General features: G+C 40.4%; 1 protein-coding gene across 2 annotated transcripts; it reads right to left on the minus strand.

Annotated features, from left to right (window-relative positions):
* Positions 1–164: 164 nt before the first annotated feature.
* On the minus strand, positions 165–21,605 carry COQ6 (coenzyme Q6, monooxygenase). 2 transcript variants are annotated; one of them, XM_001375446.4, is made up of 12 exons: positions 21,431–21,605; positions 12,863–12,997; positions 11,078–11,136; positions 10,372–10,495; positions 5,051–5,181; positions 3,514–3,621; positions 3,362–3,424; positions 2,989–3,096; positions 1,555–1,757; positions 1,361–1,476; positions 1,072–1,238; positions 165–306 (listed from the first exon to the last, which is right to left on the minus strand). In XM_001375446.4, the coding sequence occupies exons 1-12, from the start codon at positions 21,603–21,605 to the stop codon at positions 277–279; spliced, it is 1,419 nt and encodes a 472-aa protein (XP_001375483.1). In that variant the 3' UTR covers positions 165–276. The 2 variants fall into 2 exon arrangements, with proteins under 2 accessions (XP_001375483.1, XP_056666666.1); XM_056810688.1 differs by having other exon boundaries at positions 165–1,238.
* Between the last annotated feature and the right edge of the window lie 4 nt (positions 21,606–21,609).

Raw genomic sequence — 21,609 nt, forward strand, 5'->3', positions numbered from 1 at the left:
ATTTGATTTGGGTGTTTTTTCTTCCTCTGATTCATCTTGCTCATAGCAAGCTACCAAATACTCCCAATTTGATTAACATGCTCACTATCAGACAGCTGCCATCACAAAGAAACATTCCATGCACTTAAAGTTGTCATCAAAGAAAAAAAAAAGACCAACTAAAATTCTAGTAAAAGGCAAGTTTATTAAATTTTGAAAATAATTTATTTGATTGATGCAGTCTATCTGGTCTATGCCTCCCCTATTCCTCAAAACAATGACCAGGAAGTAGGTCATTCATTTGCTTGCAAAGGCCATAATCTGTTCCTGGTTTGGAAAAAAACAAACAAAAAAAGGTCCTCTGAAGGAGCTAAAGGTAACACTGGTGATGAACCGATTTTAAACCCAAATCTATGATGTAACAACATTAGGGGAAGTGGATCAAAAGGCTGATTTGGACTTTTTTCCCAATTCATCCTTCTGGGACTTATTTATTTAGAGATGTATATGGGGCCAGAGAAATGCAGAGGCTTTCTAGCCACTTCAGTCTACAATGGCTTCCTCTCCCCTAAGCAGTAGCTAGGTATTGAATCGGAGAGAAGAAAACTGGAGTTCAAATGGGGCCACAGACACTTCCTAGCTCTGTGACCTTGGGCAAACCACTTAACCAGTATCTGCCTTGGTTTCCTTACCTATAAAATGGGGATCATAACAGCACCAACTCCCCAAGGTCAATGAGAAGAGAATATGAGATTAATGTTTGTGAAGTGATTCTCAACCTTCCAGAACTATAGATATGCTAACTAACATTATAATTCTCCCCTAAGGTTTAGGTGATCTTTTGTCAGATCCATACAAGACTGAACAGAAGGAAGGGAGACAATTCATCCCTCCTGACTCACTCCCATTAACAAGGTGGCATCTCCTTGGCCAGTTTATGTGTGGATGGGAACACAGGTCCAGGTCAGTTAAATGACTCTCATGAGAGGATGTGTAGCCTCAGACTCCCGGGCCAGCCTGGGTCCCCCTTATCCCTTATCTTCTCCCCTCCTGAGCTTAAGGCCTCAAGGCCCATATGGGAGCGGGGCTTACTTTGAGTGGAGAAACAGCATTTGTTGCCTGCAGGCCCCACATCCTTAGCAGCACCAGAGGAGCAATAGTGGTGGAGTAAAGCCTCTTTAACAAGTCTGTGGCAGCAATGAGAGAGACGTTGTGGCGCTGCCTCTCTGTCTCATACTCTGTAAGGTGGCTCATGGAACCTACAGGGGAAAAGAGGCGACCGCAACACTCTGTACCGTCCCATGGCAAACTCAAATTTACCCAGGTGGGCTGACCTTCTGCCCTATGTGGACACACCAGAGAGGCCACTCTGAATGCTCACCTAGATCCTTCCCATTAAATGCCGCTGTGCTGAGGTGACGGAGCAAGCTGGAAATATCCCCAAATCCCATGTTGACTCCCTGTCCTGCTAGGGGATGGACTCTGTGTGCTGCATCCCTAGATAGAAAGCAGAAAGCAGGTCTGGCCTCCTGTTCAGCCAGAGACAAAGCTGTGGTCCTCTCTCTCTGTCCTTACCCAATGAGTGCTACTCGGGGTCGGACATACTCCACGGCATGCCCCATCCCGAGAGGGAACAGTGCTCGGCTTTGTGGGTCCACTTTGGCGACACTTGGGGGCAGCTGTCGGGCTGAGGACTTAGTGGGCTGCAAGAGTGTAAAAGCGTACTGCAGCACGGATCCGGCAGAGTCGACAAAGTCTGTGTGACTGGCATCGCTCCACTGAACAGCAGCAAAAGCAAAACAGATTGGAATCTTGTCAGCGAGTATCAAGGGATTAAAAACCCCATGAGAATCTGTCAGAGCCACTCTACCAGAGCTAGGCACAGGGGCCAATACTGCTTAAAACATGCCCAAACTGGTCCTTATCCCAAGATAAAATAAATATAATGAAAGGATCCTATGTCCAGACCAAGAATAACTTCCAAAAGAATGAGCAAGTCACCTTAGAGATTATCCTGAGATCCATCCAACTTGGGACCACTTAGTGGCACAGCAGATCACTAGATTTGGCATCAGGAAGGAACTGGGTTCAAATGTGACTTCAGATACTTTCTAGCTGTGTGAACCTGGAGAAGTCACTTAACCTCCATTGTCTAGCCCTTCTGTCTTAAAACACGACTAAGATAGAAAGTAAGGGTATTAAAAAAGCAACCTGAAACCAGAAATCTATCCCAACTTCTCTGTACTCATCTATAAGGCCCTTCACTGTAAATCAGTTTGAATTCATTAGTGGAATAAGGTAAGTCTAGAATCTCAGAAGCCATGAAACCCACCCTCTCATGGCTAGCATGCCCTCCAATTCCCCTAACCCCTAAATGATAAGGAGTGTCAGATCAGCCCCTTGTGATACGTTAGGGTGGTTCAGCCTCTGACTCAGGTACTCAGGTAACATATATTAATGTTCAAAACTAAGATCGCCTAGCCTTTTTTTTTTTAAACCTTTACCTTCTATCTTAGAATTGATACTGAGTATTGGTTCCAAGGGTAAGAGAGGCAAGGGCTGGGCAATGGGAGTTAAGTCCAAATAGAGTAGTGCTGAACTCTTCACAGATTTAAACCAACCAGATCCAAAGCACTAGGAGTGCTAAGCTGATGCAAATCTGCAATAGGGAAGTTGTCTGGAGTTTCCATTTCTGCCTCTCCACCAAGCACAGAGGCAAAAACATCCAAGTTGGAAGGATCCTCAGAAGCCACTAGGATCCAATTAAGTCTACTGCCCAGATTCAAAAACTAAAGTCCTGAGGAGTAGTAAAAATGACTTGTCCAAAGTCACAGCCCTAGAAGGCTGCAAAGTTCTGACAAGAACTCAGTTTCTTGACTCTCACAAATGCTGTTCCCTATATTACACTAGCACAGATAGGAAAAACCGGGAACTATGGATCCTCCTTTTCTCATGACCAAAATTTACCTCATTACCATGTGTCACTATAACCACATCAGAAATACTCACAAAGGCAGAATTAATGGCATCCAGAAAATTTTCCTCCTCCATGCTGACCAGTTCTGCTGCATGCTCATGGGATGTGGACCACACCAAGGAGCTCAAAGTATCTGAGAGCTGATTCAAATGCAACAAGAGTCAACATAAAAGCCTAGGAACAAATCGATCAACAGACTGATGGCTGGGGTTCCCAAGCATAAGCTGAGAGTGAAGGGAGAATAAAGACAGACAGACAGGAAAAGGGGGAAAAAAGTATTCTCTCTTGTTCATTTCTTAAAGATTTAGAAAAAAGGCTGAGGTCAGGTGTGAGGAAAAGGAGAACCATAACCAAGGCAGAAGGAGGCAAAATTTTGAAAGACACTGAAGAAATGAGGACTCTTACCGGCAGTAAGGCAATGGGCCCAGAAGGAAGAAACCTCTGCCATGCCACATTATTGTCAGTGGGCTGTAAGAGGAAGTAGAAAACCCCGTAAGAAATACCTATAATATTGCTTAAGTGGGAGCAGTTCCCAGATAGCAGCTCAGAAACTTTACCTCACTTAAGTGCAGAGTAGCCACAACAGCTGACTGATCATAGGGCCAGCACACATTCTGGATTCCAGCAGCATGCCGCACCCCTGAGTTTTGACCATCTGCACCAATCTGCATGAGAACAGGAGCCAACTGAATTCTTTTCAAGGGGGTTCCATCAAAGGGTCCATTTAATACAGATATATTCAAATACCTTCAGGTAAAAGCAGTTCCCAAAGCAATTTAAAAGCAGTTGTGGGGAGCAGCTAGGTGGCTCAGTGGATAGAGCACCAGAACTGGAAATAGGAGGTCCTGGGCTGTGTGACTCTGGACAAGTCATTTCCCCCTCTCCCTCAATTGTTTAGCCCTTACACTTTTCTGCTTTGGGATCAATACTAAGATTCTAAGACACAAGGTAAGGTGTTTTTTTTTTTAATTGAATATATAAAAATAGTTCGGGAAGAGGTCACAATAGCTAACCCTGGTCCTCTTTTCTCCCTCTATATTATTTTTCTTGATTTAATCAGCTCTGAATGATTCAACTCTCATCTCTATGCACATGATTTTCACAGCCTTAACCTATTCTCTCTGACTGCTTTAAGGGATGTTTCAAACTGAATGTCTCATATACATCTTAAAGTCAAATTGTACTCATTATCTTTACCACCCCAACCCCTTCACTCTTCCTACCTTCTCTATTACTCTCAAGGGCAACACCATACTCCCAGTGCCCCAGGCTCCCAACCAAGGTTTCCTATCAGACTGCTCACTCCCTCTTTCCCTCCATCCAATCATTTCCTAATTTCATCATTTGTCTTCCTAGCATCACTCCATATATGCCCCTTTCTCTTCTCTGATCCTGTTACTACTCCAGAGCAGGCCCTTATCACCTCATGCCCAGACTATTGCAATGGCCGGAAGATTAGCTTCCTGCCTCCCCTATTCCAATCCACCTGATCTTTTTTTAAAGGGGGAAGATTTTTTTTTATTAGTTGTTATTACATTGTCCTTCAGGAGGCTGAGGAAGCTTTTCATATTTTCTTTAGCCATCAAAGCTCTTGCAGAAGCATTTTGATAGCAAAAATATGGCTCTTGGGTCTACCATTCCATTAGAACTATTCATTCTATTAATATTAATTTTTGTCACAAATCTTATAGATGAAGGAGGGGTGCTTCTGGGTATTAAGTCCACACTCTATTTTAAGGCTGTACATTAGGTTTTCATAAATTGCTCTTAGAAGTCTAAGACTTGATCTTTGTTACCCTTTCTTTCATTCATTCAATTCCAGAGGCTCCCTGCCACCTCCTGGATCAAATATAAAGTCCTTTATTTGGCTTTTAAAGCCCCTCAAACTCCAGTCCCTGACTTACTTCCAACTCCTGTAACCAATTTACTTCCTTGTGGAGCTGGGGTAGCACAAATTTCCCAGCCTTCTGACATTGCCTCTTCAATTATAATCTTTGGCAACCAATTTAATCCACAGTAAGCAGCTTACAACCAAAACCACAGGAAAAGGTGAGGACAAGTACAAATTCTGAAGAAGAACAAAGCTTTAATTACCAACAACTTTGTCTGAAGCTGGTGGCCATCAGCTAAAGTAATTTGAACCCATGGATTGGTATCTGTGTTGAAGAATGGACCAGGCCAGGTATAGCTAATGACTTTGCTTCTGTAAAGAACCTCCACCTGATCTGAGAGAGAAAAAAGAGAAATAAAAAGTACTAACAGAGAAGCACACAAAGGCAATTCAACTCAATGAACATGTTAAACATCTCGATATGAGGTACTAGATATACAAAGGCTGAAATGAAAGACTTACTGCCCTCAAGGGGTTTATGTTTGGCAATGGAAATAGATAATATACTCAGAAAAATAAACACAAAGTAATTTGAAAGGAAAATGACCTTCACAACAATCTGAGTGGGATCAAAGATGTTTTGTGGAGGAAAAAGCAAAAGAAAACCAAAACTAAAACTAATGTCCCAAGATAGCTGTCATGATCTTTAACTCCTAGCTATGAGCAGGAAAAAATGAAATGAAGGGGCATTAATAATACTTAAGGCACTGAAACTATGGACCAGGAAAGACATATGCATGAGAGCTGGGAAATGATAGCTCAGCAACACAAAGGGCCAAGAACAGGGAGAAAGGACAGTGCTAATGACCAACACCACCACCTAAAAGGACTGAAGCAAGAGGCTAGTGTCTGTGCCACATGATGGAGTCTTAAACAGACAAGTTTTCTAGTGCCAGAGGAAGCCAGAAACTTCTCTGCCACAGCCTGTACTACCAGATCCAATAAGACCAAGGAACAGAAGCAGATGGACACAGCTATCACCAAAGAAGGCTGTGAAAGAGAATTCTTTACTCTATTGCCTATCCTGAGTTAACACTAACTTAAGTACCTCTACTTAGTACTTCACTAGACTGAAGACAGGATTAACTCTCCCATGTCTACTTTTGAATCTGAATCAACAAAAGATTAAACACCCTACTTAGTATTAATACTAAGTGAGAAGCTAGCAAGGTACTTAGAGAATTCACACACTTAGAAATTCAATCAGCTGGGAATCTGTGAATCTTTTTGATGAGAACTTAACCTTCAAAAGGTGAGAAATTGATCCCACAGACAATGCCCCCTGGGCAATGCTAGACAATTTGGAAACTGTGATTGGCCCCTGTGAAGAGGGGAGGGGACGAGAAGTCACCATAAAAAGCAAGCCCCACACTCCTTCAGAGCAGACTGTCTTTGAGAAGATAGTCTGAAGAGATTGTCTTCTGGAGATAGTCTACGTCTTCAAGGGAGCTTTGGTGGAGACTATGGCTTGGATCGTAGGCTTGGAGCTCAGCTTCTATTTGGACTCTGACTCTTGGATTACTTCATTGGGTGAGTAAAAGGTTGACCTCTTTCCTAGCTTCTGGAGAGATTAGTTTCCATCTTGGAGGAGGCTGCGTGGTTACTCACTACTAGCCTTCCTGGTTGAGAGCTAATTAATCTCTGCCTGGATTAAGCAGACTCAGAGCAAAACATTTAAATTGATAGGATAGATAACTTCTCTATCCCCCTCACATTTCTCTTCTTTGTTGTTTCCTCTCTATTTTTAAATATTTGTAAATAAATTTCTGACCCAAAATATAATAAATACTGGCAACCACATAATTTCATATAATCATCATTCAACCATTAATTTTAACCTTTACAAGGCCACAAAGCTACCTGCATTTGGGAATACCAGACAAAGGAATGGATAAAAAAACAATAGGCTGAAAAACGGATGAATGCCACCATTAATGAGGTAAGCACAAGAAAAAATAAAAAAATGTTTCTAAGTAGTAAATTCAAAAACTTTCCTTAGAGCACAAGTAAAAGGACTTGGAAAAAGACATTTTCATCCAGTTTGGTGAAGTGACTTGATTACAAAGTAAAGATAGATCCTACTAAGAAAAGTGAGAGATGTGGGGGTTTTTAAGAACAATGCTGATGAGGTTTTTAGAAAAGACATGTTATATTGATCTATGATTGACCCTATAAAGGCTATTTGGTCATTATTTAGAGGTAACAGAAAACAAAATCAGGGAATACTTTAGAAATGCAGAAGTACTGAATCAAACTAACAATGGATAAAAAGATAATCAAAAGAGAATCTGAATTCACCATGTTTAGAAAAGATACAAAAAACCCCTCCATTATGTATATGGCAATAAGTTGGAAATTAAAATAGCACAGCCCCCAAAAGTATCCAGTAGCACTATACAACTTTGGAGATAGCTGAGGTGGCTAAAACAGAGAGAACTGAAGAGAAGAAGTGGTGGCAGAGGCCTGAACGTAACAGTCCCATCCAACAGGCACTATTACGTTCCCTATTCAGGGGGATCGCACACATTTTATATGTAAATGCTCTAAATTAGTGGGGTCAAGGTCAAACAGAAATAGGGCCACTAGACTATACATAAGGATCCCTGCAAGTTACATATTGACTTAGAAAACAAAGCATGCTTATTTTATACAAACACATGTGTATGTTCTATATACATATGGATGCATGTGTGTATATATGTATATATTTTTTCTTAATTCATCAACACATGATAGAACCACATTTTAATTTGGCTTGGGCCACACTCAATAGTGTAGGCAACACATCTGACTCTTCTGCTCTAGACAACAACATAGGTATCAAATTTTAACTTTGCAAACTTTCTATGGTCTGTTCAATGTGAATCTTATATAAAATCTCCCTCAGGAAACACTTTCATGTTGGGTATTTACAGATCCATGGTGGTCTGGGCATGTGGCATGTAAGTGTCAGTCTCAAAAGAAGATATAATTGAAGACTTTAAGATATGAGTTAATTAAATGGTGATGATCTTAATTAAAAGTCTGCTACAGACCCAGTTCAGGCTCTCAGCTTGAATGTGGCATCCTCTGCAATGCTCCAGTTGTACATATGGACATGATTTCTTTTTTTGACCTTTTTATTTTATGCTGTTTCTGTTACACATTTATGTCAATGGAATTTATTTTTAATTGTGCTGTACTTGGTAACAGATAGTTTGCTTTGTTTTATTTTGTTTTTAAAGTTAGGGCTCTAGTTTAAAATATAGGAATGATGGGCTCTTGGGCAGCAATGGAGTGCATCTATAATAAGATCTAGTTAGAAAGCATTTGCTTAGAGAACTAGGAAAACAATGGTTCAAATAATGTAAATGAGAAAAGACAGAAACAAAACCCCTGCAAGTGATGAGGACCAAGACTGGCCCTGGAGAAACAAAATACACCTTCCTGCCTCCTATCCTTCCTTCTTTGCAGAGGTGGAATAAATACTATGACTGTTGGACCCTCTCTATATGGTCACTCTCAGTGTTGCTGAACTAGTATTTTTTTTGTTTTATTCTTTGTTATAAGAAATGCCTCTATAGGTAGGGGAAAGGGTAGGTATATATTTAGATATTAAAACAAAAGACAAGAGACAACTAGATGGTTCAGGGAATTGAAAGCCAGGTCCAGAGATGGAAGATCCTAGTTATTTGAATATGGCCTCAGGCACATTCTAGCTGTGTGACCCTAGATGAGTCACTTAACCCCCATTGCCTAGCCCTTATTGCTCTTCTGCCTTGGAACCAATGCACAGTACTGATTCTAAGATGGAAAGTAAGAGCTTAAAAACATCAATTAATTAATAACACAAGATAGGGGCAGCTAGGTAGCACAGTAGATAGAGAGTTCAATTCTTGCCTCAGATATTTCCTAGATCCGTGACCCCGATTACCTAGCTCTTCCTCTGATATCTTTTTTTTTTAACCCTTACCTTCCATCTTGGAATCAATATTGTTTATTGGTTCCAAGGCAGAAGGTAAGGGCTAGGCAATGGGGGTCAAGTGATTTTCCCAGGGTCACACAGCTGGGAAGTATCTGAGGCCAGATTTTAACCTAGGACCTCCCATCTCTAGGCCTGACTCCCAATCCACTGAGCTACCCAGCTGCCCCCTCCCCTTATATCTTAAGAGTTGTTCCTAAGGCAGAAAGTAAAGGTTTAAAAAGAAAAAAAAAAGAAGATTCAAACTCATTGAATAAGTAGATTGACCACACTGGTAGGGCTATGCAAACCTATAACCTCTATCAGCCCAGAGCCAGGGAAAAACAAAAGGAGATGATCACTTTGGACAGACCAGTAGCTTGACCATGCCCTATGCTGCCACATAACTCAGCCAAGAAACTAAGGTAGAGAACAAACAGGGGCCAGGAGTTGGCCATGTGCAACTATGCTATATATACTATATCCTACCACACCAAAGAAAGGAGTCTAGCATCCACAGTGCCAGGTCTGTCCAAGGAGTTACTTGTAGGAGAAAAGGAGTCTAATGAAAGGACAACTACCCATTGTGGGAGGGCACTGAGATAGCAATATGAGGAAAAGAGAGTGAAATCACCAGAGATCTCAGTCCCCTTGAGCAAAACAAAAAAAAATTTTAATGGCAGAAGAAAATGTGGTCTCCAGATCAGCTAAATGAATTCAGACATTGGGGCAGCTAGTGGCACAGTGGAGAGAGTGCTAGGCCTAGACTCAGGAAGACCTGGATTCAAATGTGTGTGACCCTCGGTAAGTCACTTAACCCCAAATGCCTAGCCCTTACCACCTTTCTGTCTTGGAATCGATAATTAAGGACAATTCTAAGACAGAAGGCAAAGGGTTTTTTTGTTTGTTTATTTTTTTTTAATTCAGACATCTACAAGTAAATATTGCAGGGCAAAGTAAAGTGAATCAATGCCTGTTAAGGCAGAGGCCCCTCTGGCTTTAGACAGAGAGCATGGAACCACAGTAGAATGTTCTCTGAATAGTTTAAAAAGAGAAATAAGAATTGTGAAAGTGAGGCAGAAATAACTGGCAGAATAGAAACACTTGAATCCATGGTGGTAAGCATCACCAAAGAAACAAAGGAAATAATTGAGTATGGGAAACACATGCACAGAAGGTGACTGCAGAAGTCTAGGCATGAGAGGCTGCGGGTCTATACAAAAATGGCAATTGTGTGAGGGGAATGAAGGGATATATACAAGAGATGCTGTGAGGAGCTGACAACAGACTGAATACAGGGTACAGGGTAAAGTCAGAGGATTCCTAGCTTGCGAGCCTGGGTGACTGGAAGGGTGATGGTACTCTCAACAGTAAAAGGAAAGTCGAGGAGCAGGAGGGTTGTGGGGGAAGATGATGAGGTCTATTTTAAGTATGTTAAGCTTGAGCTAACTAAGAGACCCTCAACTGGAAATATGCAAAAGGTAAAATCTGTCAACAGAACTTTTTCCACTAGGTGTTAAGACAATAAAAGTCAGTTCACCTTCCAAAAGACCTATGAAAATATTAAAGAAGGTAGCTCCTTACCAGGGACAGCATCTAATTGTTTGGTGAGAGCAGACATAATGACATTATTCTCCACAATATATCCCATATCATCTAAATCATCTTTATCAAATGTTATTAGAGCTTCTGAGCAGGCATCCCAGACCTAGAAAAGTAATTGGAAAACATTTATCAAGAGGTAGTAACATGGAGAAAATGCTGCCAATAAAAATTAAGTTTTGCTCTCTAAGCTGAAATGGTTAAGTCTAGACCTTGCCTTAGTTCCACAGAAACTTATCCAGACATGATATTTCTCAAGTCTTTCCTTAGTTAGGAAATACATAATGAACTGGGAATTCCATTGGGAAAGCTCTCCTTTGTAAGATTTAATCTAAATAGAAAAGTTCTAGACTTGGGGTTGTATTCAGATTCTACTTCTAGCACTTTCTAAGCTATATGTACACTGGCAAGTCATATTGCCTCTGTCTCAGTTTCCTCATCAGAAAAATAAGGATCTCATCTATAGTACCTGCTTTCCAGTTTTGCTGTAAGGATTAGGTGAAACAATGTGTGTAAATCTTTGTAAATCTTAAAGCAGTGATTATTACTATTAACATAGCTATAATTTATAGCTAGCATTTATGTAATCAAGGAAGGAATCAAAACTAGTTTATATTCCATTCTTTCTTCCATATACTAACACCATGAAAGACATATAGCCAGCTCACGGAGGCAGTGACTGAGGCACCTGCATCCGACGAAAAGGTTTGTATCTCATGTTGCAGATGTGATCCCAGGCACCAAAACCTAGAAAAGAAAGGAGGATGTGAAGAACTGAGATGTTAAATCAATGACCAGGTCTCTTTCTTCTAGTCTGCCCCCTTTCCCTTCCTATTACCCAAAGGCATTTTTTGCCCTTTTTCTTCCATCCTTCCATCCATCCATCCATCCATCCATCCATCCATCCATCCATCCTTCCTTCCTTCCTTTCTTTCTTTAAAAAACAAAAAACAGAGGGCAGCTGGGTAGCTCAGTGGATTGAGAGTCAGGCCAAGAGACAGGCAGTCTTGGGTTCAAATCTGGCCTCAGATACTTCCCAGTTGTGTGACCCTTGGCAAGTCACTTGACCCCCTTTGCCTAGCCCTTACCACTGTTCTGCCTTGGAACCAAGACAGAAGGTAAGGGTTTATTTAAAACAAACAAACAAACAAACAAAAAAACCCTTTCTGTCTTAGAATCAGGACCTTTTGGCTCCAGGCCTGGCTCTCTATCTACTGAGCCACCTAGCTTCCCCTCATCCTTTCTTGAACTAACAACTAGATGGAATGTTTTTTAATCAATGTCCCTCCCTACATCTCCAACCTCTGAAAAATATAAAAACAAATCTTTTGAAACTAGACCACCTGCCTGGTATTTTATGGAATAAACAAAAGCACTGAGGAAGAAGAAAAAAAACTTTTGTTCACCTCTCCACTACTCCTTCAAACTAGAAACTCTCTGGGCAAAGGCCATTTTGTTTGTGTTCCTTAGCATGGTGCCTAACCCACAGTGGAGGCTTACTGAATGTTTATTGACTGTTTCCTTTGTGGCATGAAGTATATAATTTGTTAGCATTCTCTGTGTGTGTGTGACAGTCTTACATACATTTCAGAGTCTGAACAACAGGCATTCTTTATTCATTTGATTTTTCTCACTATTTGGTTACTTTAACACCTTTTGAGTATTCACCAGTATTACTGAGGAGACCTTCATCCCCAAACAGGAGAATCTGGAGTAAATCATCATCTCCAAGAAATCCCTCCTCCATTTGGACCTTATAGAAATTACCCTCCACAATGATAAACACCTTTATCAAGCAAATATCTCTCTTTTTATGCCCTGCTTGACATTAATAATGAAAATTCTTGGTCCCACAAACAACCAAATTTACTTATGACCCAAAGGTCATCAGAAACACACAGGTAGGCTATATATACCACATTTTGAGTGATGTATAATCACTGGCATACAATCATCATAATTCCAAAAATGTATGCTCAGAAAGCTGGGCCAACTAGGTAGTGAGAAGGACAAATGGACTCCCAAGTGTTGTACTGGTACCCGCAAAATGTAAAAAGATTTAGAGACAGGCCCCTAAGGCACTGGATAGAACCTCTATGGAGGATCTATGAAAGAACTGTTGGGCTGTTTGTATTGTGCAGTGAGGGAATGCCTACTGTTTTGTATCTCTACATATTCTTGGATCCTCTGCGCGCGTGCGCTCTCTCTCTTTCTCTCTCTCACACACACACACACAAAATGGTATATGTGACCACCTAGTCCTCAGAAAGGAACTGTGAAACAAGGTGTTGGGGTAGGATTTTGCTAATGACACTGGCATCATAATTAGTTCATAAACTTTTAGTACTTCCCATTCAGAATGAGCTAAATGTCTTAAAGAAGCAATAAAACCTATCTGATGATCCCAACTCAGCGCCAGGGTCGTGCAAGGTTGCAGTCACCAGGTTAAAGCACAAATACCATCTGTACTCACTGCTGAGGAGAGTCGCTGAGCCAGGGGAAATAGAGCTGACTCTGTTGCTGTAAGTTTCTGGCAACTTCTCCAAAATTTTGTTTGAACCTGCTTCTAGTAACAGGATTTTCTTGTCACGAAAGTGAACATTGTGTCCTGAAAAAAGCCAACATTTTATTTCATGTAGTTATATTAAGAACAATTATTTTTCTTTAGGACTAGACAAAAACCATTATTTCTAAGCAGGAGTCCTTCATGATGTAATGGTGTATAAAAGTAATACCCCTGCACTATCCCAGGCTGCAATGGGCACTTACATTTCAACTCATCAACCACCCTTCCCACAAACTGTAATGAACTGTCCAAGTCAACAAATTGCTTTTTTCTGTCTTCAAAGAAGTAAACAATAGGAAATTCCATCTAGCAAGTGGAATACATTTGAGATACCAGATACTATTGCATGTCCTCTGAGAATCTGCAGCACATACAACCCTTTTGTATTTAAGAATGAAGTAAATAAGTAATATTCCCTATTTGATTCAAGGATCGGTTATAGAGGAAATAAGAGCTGAAATCTGAGAAAAGGAGAGAGAACAAATCAAGACTGTAAGGGATCAAGGTATGTGAAAAGCACATTAAAGAAAAATGCAAACTTGTTAATCTTGGAAGATGTATATAAGGTGAGGTAAGAAAGGAATGCATTAGGGGCAGCTAAATGGTGCAGTGGATAAAGCGCCAGGCCTGGAATTGGGTTTAAAATCTATACTCCAACACTTCCAAGATGTGTGACCCTGGGCAAGTCTCTCATCCTTGTCCTCACAGTTGTTACTGAGACAGAAAATAAGGGTTTAAAATAATAAGCATATATTTTGGGAGAAGTTTTCAAGCTAGGAGTACTCAACATTGATGAAATCACAAGTCTGACCAAAAAGCCTCAAAGTAACATTGTGAAGCCACTAAGAGGCACCTTTCCATAAGCACACTCATGTCCTGAGAGGAATGTCTTTTAATGTTTCCATAGGGTTGATACCTATCTATAAAGAGGACATTCTCTGGTAAACAAGGCTTAAGACAGCCTATCTCCAGGCTCCATTCTTTACAACCTCTCTCATCCTATTATCTACTGACCTGTTACCTTATTCCCAAAGGATATTGGAAGATAAAGACATTATGTGTCAGAGTAAAAGCAACCACTTGTTACAAGCATTTCCCAAACTATGCTTGAAACAATGTGAATAGGAGTTCAACTAAAAAATTTCAGCGCTAGCTATATTTTCCTCTAAAATACTAAGCACTTTGCATACAGTACACACTGAATAGTGTCACAAGATGTACAGTAAATACAAATATGATGAATATAACAAAAAATATTTAAGTATGGCAATTTCCTTAATGAATAGCAGCAGCATTTTCTGTACTTTGCTTCAAATTTTCCCCAACACTCCTTTATCTCAGGGTAATTCTGCAAGCCAAAATTTGAGAGTTCTGCCAATATATTTCAAGCCCAAATGCTATGTCTAAAATAGTGGGAGAAACACTTCAACATAGAAACATTAATAGCTAATATTTACATAGTGCTATGGGCCAAGCCTTGTGCTAGGTACTTTACAATTATTATCTCATTTGATCCTCACAACTCTGGTATCACCATTTTACAGAAGAGGAAACAGAGACAAACAGAAGTTAAGTGACTTGCTCCGAGTTACACAGCTTGCATCTGAATTTGAACTCTAGTTTTCCATACTCTAGCACCAGCACTAGACCTCAGGATCATCTTCAACTCATTTTTACTCATTCCATAATATCCTTCTCATCGATCTCCAAGGCTAAAGTCTCATCCTATTTTAATCCACGGTCTTTCCAACTATCAAAGTGATTTGCAGAAACTGATCAGACCATTCAAATAGTTATACACTCAGTCAATAAACTACAGTGGCTCCTTATTTCCTATAACATATATTCTCTATAGGAGAGGCAGGTAAGTGGCCCAATGAATAGAGGACTAGGCTTGAAGTTGGGAGGAACTAGATTCAAATATGGGCTCAGATACTTACTAGCTCTATGATTCTGGGCAAGTCATTTAACCTCGTTTGTCTCAGTTTCCTCATCTACAAAATGAGCTGGAGAAGGAAATGGCAAACCACTCCAGTATCTTTGCCAAAGAAACCCCAATAAAGAATTGGACACGATTGAACAAAAATGGTCTGGCATTTAAAGCTCTTCATAACTCAGTACCTCACTGTTCAGTCTCCTTATAGATTACTCCCTTGCACATACTCCACGTTCCAGCCACATGGGCATACTTGCTATATTCTGCACACAAGTTCCATGCTCCATCTCCTCTGTGTCTTTGTGCTGGCTGCCTTGCCATCGCTGATAGGCTCTTCCTTCTAACCTCTTACCACTTAGAATCCCTGGCTTCCTTCAAGACTCAGCTCCAAAATACTTCTTCACTGATTTAGAAAAAACCATAACAAAGTTCATTTGGAAGAACAAAAGATCAAGGATATCCAGGGAAATAATGAAAAAAAAACACATATGATGGGGGCCTTGCAGTCCCTGACCTAAAACTATATTACAAAGCAGCAGTCATCAAAACAATTTGGTACTGGCTAAGAAACAGAAAGGAAGATCAGTGGAATAGACTGGGGGAAAGCGACCTCAGCAAGACAGTATACGATAAACCCAAAGATCCCAGCTTTTGGGACAAAAATCCACTATTCGATAAAAACTGCTGGGAAAATTGGAAGACAGTGTGGGAGAGACTAGGAATAGATCAACACCTCACACCCTACACCAAGATAAATTCAAAATGGGTGACTTAAACATAAAGAAGGAAACCATAAGTAAATTGGGTAAACACAGAATAGTATACATGTCAGACCTTTGGGAGGGGAAAGGCTTTAAAACCAAGCAAGATATAGAAAGAATCACAAAATGTAAAATAAATAATTTTGACTACATCAAACTAAAAAGCTTTTGTACAAACAAAACCAATATAACTAAAATCAGAAGGGAAACAACAAATTGGGAAAAAATCTTCATAGAAACCTCTGACAAAGGTTTAATTACTCATATTTATAATGAGCTAAATCAATTGTACAAAAAATCAAGCCATTCTCCAATTGATAAATGGGCAAGGGACATGGATAGGCAGTTCTCAGATAATCAAAACTATTAACAAGCACATGAAGAAGTGTTCTAAATCTCTTATAATCAGAGAGATGCAAATCAAAACAACTCTGAGGTATCACCTCACACCTAGCAGATTGGCTAACATAACAGCAAAGGAAAGTAATGAATGCTGGAGGGGATGTGGCAAAGTAGGGACACTAATTCATTGCTGGTGGAGTTGTGAACTGATCCAACCATTCTGGAGGGCAATTTGGAACTATGCCCAAAGGGCGACAAAAGAATATCTACCCTTTGACCCAGCCATAGCACTGCTGGGTCTGTACCCCAAAGAGATAATGGACACAAAGACTTGTACAAAAATATTCATAGCTGCGCTCTTTGTGGTGGCCAAAAACTGGAAAATGAGGGGATGCCTATCAATTGGGGAATGGCTGAACAAACTGTGGTATCTGTTGGTGATGGAATACTATTGTGCTAAAAGGAATAATAAAGTGGAGGAGTTCCATGGAGACTGGAACAACCTCCAGGAAGTGATGCAGAGCGAGAGGAGCAGAACCAGGAGAATATTGTACACAGAGACTAATACACTGTGGTATAATCGAACGTAATGGACTTCTCCATTAGTGGCGGTGTAATGTCCCTGAACAACTTGCAGGGATCCAGGAGAAAAAAACACCATTCATAAGCAAAGGATAAACTATGGGAGTGGAAACACCGAGAAAAAGCAACTGCCTGAATACAGAGGTTGAGGGGACATGACAGAGGATAGACTCTAAATGAACACTCTAATGCAAATACTATCAACAAAGCAATGGGTTCAAATCAAGAAAACATCTAATGCCCAGTGGACTTACGCGTCGGCTATGGGGGTGGGGGGGAGGAAAACAAAATGATCTTTAATGAATAATGCTTGGAAATGATCAAATAAAATATATTTAAAAAAAAAAAAAAAGACTCAGCTCCAAAATCACTGCCTGCAGGACTCCTTTCCAGTGCCATCTACTAATCCCTTCTCCTCTAAAGTTATCTTTTAGCTACTCTGGGTATACCTTATGTGTATGTATGTATATACACACACACACAAACCTTTTTAATGCACACATCTCTCTCATTAGAATAGTAAACTCTCTGATGGTAGAGAATGTGTTTCTTCATATCCCCAGCACAGGGAATGCCTTCCACATAGTAACCACTTTATAACTGCTTGCTGATTGATTAGATGCATAATAAATGTTTGTTAAATTTATTGTATGCCCTTTTCCCAAAGGAATCTGAAATTCATTAGTAGAATGTGAAATCCATCTATAACAAGGTGATTAGTGTTATAGAAATGTAGAGATAATAAAAAAGAGTAACAATGATCACTGAGTTAGAGCTGGAAGGGATCCTGGAAATCATTTTTATCTAATCTCATTTTACAGATGAGGAAATGGAACCCCACAGAGGTTCAGTGATTTGCACAGGTAGCAAGTGGCAAGGTCATTATTCAAACTCAGGTGTTCTCAAGCATATGCTGTGTCCCACATACAAAAGAGCCAGAGGCTATGTTGGAGATTATCTAGTCTACTTTATTCATTTTTTTAAAAAAACCTTATCTTAAATCTTAGAATTAATACTATGTATTGGTTTCAAGGCAGAAGAGCAGTAAGGGCCAGGAAATGGGAGTTAAGTGACTTGCCCAGGGTCACACAGCTAGGCAATATCTGAGGTCAAATTTGAACACAGGACCTCCCATGTCTAGACCTGGCTCTCAATCCACTGAGCCACCCAGCTACCCCTAATTTCTTCACTTTAGATATAGGAAATAGGCACAGAAAGAGGCCTTTTCCCCAGCTTTCCCAAAATCACATGGTAGAGAGGAGGAGGGTAGAGCTCTGCCCAAGTCTCTCTGCTTTTCTAATAACAAACTCTAGTGAGGGAGGATGGCTGTGGGCCCACAGAGAGCACTCTGTGTGCCATCTTTGGCACACATACCATAGGTTCACCATCACTGTACTATATTAATCTAAAGCATCAGTGTCAAAGATAGAAACTGTTATTAAGTTAGGCATTAAAAAGATCTCTAGAAGAATCATGAGTCTCTTATTGGACAGGAAGTATTAATTTGAGCAAAATTAAAGAGGGTTTGAAGGAAAATTTTTTAAATGACAAGATATTTATGAAAGGCCATTTTGTATAACTAAAAATTGGTGGTGAAAGGTGAAGGAATTAAAGTTCAGGTCTTTAAAATATATTGTCATCCAGAGGAAATCTGAACTATGGAATTCTGAATACCTGTTAAATAGTAAAGAAGTCTACAAGGCACATTTTTTTCTTTTAAAGTGATTTTTTTTGGGGGGGGGAACACCTACCCCATCATCTTTCAAGGATCACATGATGAAAAAGTTTGGAGAACAATGACCCAGTGAACAGCACCAAATAGTGTGGTTGAACAAAAGCATTAGACTTGGAAAAAACAAAACAAACAAACAAAAAAAAAACTTGCTTTAAATCATTATTCAAGGGGTAGCTAGATGACTCAGTGGATTGAAAGCCACGCCTAGAGACAGGAGGTCCTAGGTTCAAATCTAACCTCAGATACTTCCTAGCTGTGTGACCCTGGGCAAGTCACTTAACCCCCATTGCCTAGCCCATACTGCTCTTCTGCCTTAGAACCAATATGCAATATTGATTCTAAGATGGAAGGTAAGGGTTTTTTTAAAAATCACTATTCTGTTACTTACTGCCCATGCAATAAATATGGGCAATCTAATTCCCCTCCCTGGGATTCAAAAGTTCCTTTGTGCATAAAATACAAGGGTTGGAATGATCAATATGGAAGTGTGTTTTGCAGAGATCGAATTGCTTACCATCTCCAAGTGGGGAAGGGAAGGGAGGAATGGAGACAAGTTTGGATTGCATAATTTTGGAAAACATGTTAAAAATTATTGTTACATGTAATTGGGAAAAGAAGATATCTCTGAATTTAAAAAACTCTAGGGGTTGGATTAGATAATCTTAAAGGTTCCTTCCAGATCTAAGTGATCCTGTGGGTAGCTAGGTGGCTCAATGGATTGAGAGCCAGGCCTGGAGGCAGGAGGTACTGAGTTCAAATCTAATTCAGATACTTCCTAACCATGGGTCCCTGAGCTAGTCACTAAACTCCCATTGCCTAGCTCTTACCACTCTTCTGCCTTGGAACCAAATATAGTGATGATTCTAAGACTGAAGAGAAATGTTTTAAAAATAACATAAATAAATAAATAACACGTAATCCTATGACCCACAGGTTCGACAGAGCTGTTTTCACTGTTTCAGTGGACATCTTTTGCAAACTCTCCTCTGGTAACTTCCTCCAATTTTACTACTGGGGATTTCAACTTGTTTCCTCAAAACTTGCTATAAATCCCGAGTCAGACCTAAGAGAGAAAGTTAAGCAAAGCATTTTTATTTGTGACTGTAAAAATGTGTAACAATAATGTTACTGAAACATTTACCAGCTCACCTTTAAATCAATATATATTTGTTAAGCACCTACTATGTACCAGGTGGTATACTGGTACTAAAGAGTATTAAAAAATGGAATAATTTCAAATTGATTGGAGCTTCTTAGTAGAAGTTTTTAAATTCCAGCTGAATGTAACTTATAAGTACTTTGGATAAAAGCAAATAGGAGTACTTAAGACTATGTAGGGCTGAGGTATCCCTTAGGGTCCTCTTCTGGGCCTTTTCTTCTATGATATTTCATATGATGATCTCATCTACTCCCCTGGATTTAATTACCATCTCTATTCTGATGATTCTCACATCTACCTTTCCAGCCCTAATCTCTTCACTGACCTCTAAATATGCACCTAGAACTTTTCAGATATCTCAAATTGGACAGCCAGGAGACATCTTAAATTCATTATGTCCACTACAGAATTCATTATTCCCCCCCCCCCCCAACCCTCCCTGAATCCTACCTTCTCTATTAGGGCAGAGGGCAAAACTCATCCTCCCAATCCTTTAGGAATCATCTTGGACTCCTCACTATCTCTCACTCTCCAATCTGTTGCCAAGGTTTGTCCATTTCATCACTGCAACATCTCTTGAATACACGCCCTTCTCTCCAATACAATTCTTTCTCTCCACTGACCCTGCCACCTCTCTGGTGGAGGCCCTCATCTCCTTTCCCATCTTCTGGATTAGTATAACAGCCTGCCGGGAGCTCTGTGGGTCTTAAATCTCTTTATCTCATCAATCCCATTCTCCATTCTCTTAAAGAGATTTTGGTCCAACTGTCACTCCTTCTATTCAGTAACTTCTAATGGCTCCCTGTTGCCTTCAAGATCAAATACAGAATGTATTGTTTGGCATTCAAAGCCCTTTATAACCTAACCCTCAAATACCTTTCCAGTCTTCTCACACCTTACTCCCCAATATGTTCACTACTATCCATTGAAACTGGCTTTTTGGCTGTTCCATGAGGATCCGGGCATTTTCTCTGGTTGTCTCCCACACCTGGAATGCTCTTCTCTTCCTCTAAATCCCAACTAAAATCCCATCTTTTACAGGAAGCTTATCTCAACCCCTCTTAATTCCAGTGCCTTCCCTCTGTTAATTACTTCCAACTGGTCCTGTATGTTGCTTGTTTGTACATATTTGTTTGCAAGTTATTTCCCTCATTAAACTGCAAGCTCCTTGCAGACAAGGACTATCTTTTACCTCCTTCTGTATCTCCAGCTCTTAACACATTGCAGGCTCCTAATAAATGTTTACGGACTGATTGGAAACCTATAATGGTATAGTGGAAAGCATGCTGAAGTTTAAATCAGAGGTCCTGTGTTCAAACTGCAACTTTGACATTGAACTTAATGTGTGAACACAAATAAGTAACTTCCTGAATTTCCTAATTTGTAAAAGAGAATAAAAAAACACTAACCAATCAACGACCACTACAACATGTTCCAGCTCTAAATAAATGAGTTTTATGATTCTCTGAAAAAGAATGTATTTCCAGGAAATGCAAGAATGTTACTCTGCAATGCACACAGTAGGGGCAGTGTGATGCTGTGGGAAGAAAAGAGATTGGGAGTTTCAAAAGCTGGGTTTGAGTCTCTTCTCAAGAAACATTAAATCCCTTGGGCAAATCACATTTCACCTCTCTAAACCTTGATATCCTTATCTGCAAAATGGGGCTAAAGAAGCAACGGGCATGAATTCTAATGCTGACTCTGATACTCATGAGCCCGGGCAGTTTGCTGGGCCTCGGTTTTCTAATCTGTAAAATGGGAGTAATAATTGTTGCTCTACCTGCCTCGCTGGGTTAATTGCGAGGCTCAAATAAAAACATTTTAAAAATTAAAAAATGCTTCAAAAACTGTTTCTCTGAGTACACAAATGAAAGGCATTATGGGATCCTTTCCCGATTCCCTGGGCTCAAGCTCTCCTCGACTTGGGCTGCCCTTATCCCCCACCCGGGGGGTCTCTTACCTAAGGCACAGGCCATGGCAGTCCCTACCATGCCCCCACCGGCCACCACCACATCATAGACGGCCTGGCCCGGTCCTACCGAGCAGCTTAGCCGTCTCAGGCCCGGTAGCCGCGGGCCTCCCAGAGTCGTTCCGGGGACAGCTAGAACACGGGTAAACCGGACACAGGCAGCCATTGCT

This window comes from Monodelphis domestica, chromosome 1, assembly GCF_027887165.1.
Source record: "Monodelphis domestica isolate mMonDom1 chromosome 1, mMonDom1.pri, whole genome shotgun sequence".
NCBI lineage: Eukaryota > Metazoa > Chordata > Mammalia > Didelphimorphia > Didelphidae > Monodelphis > Monodelphis domestica.

Excerpts from the sequence above, each read along its gene's own strand:
- COQ6 (XM_056810688.1), bottom strand. The coding sequence starts at position 21,605 with ATGGCTGCCTGTGTCCGGTTTACCCGTGTTCTAGCTGTCCCCGGAACG. Across the intron at positions 3,425-3,513 it reads CTACTCTGCACTTAAGTGAG|CCCACTGACAATAATGTGGC; the intron begins GTAAAGTTTCTG and ends TTCCTCTTACAG. Across the intron at positions 1,758-2,988 it reads ATGCCATTAATTCTGCCTTT|TGGAGCGATGCCAGTCACAC; the intron begins GTGAGTATTTCT and ends GCTGCTGTTCAG.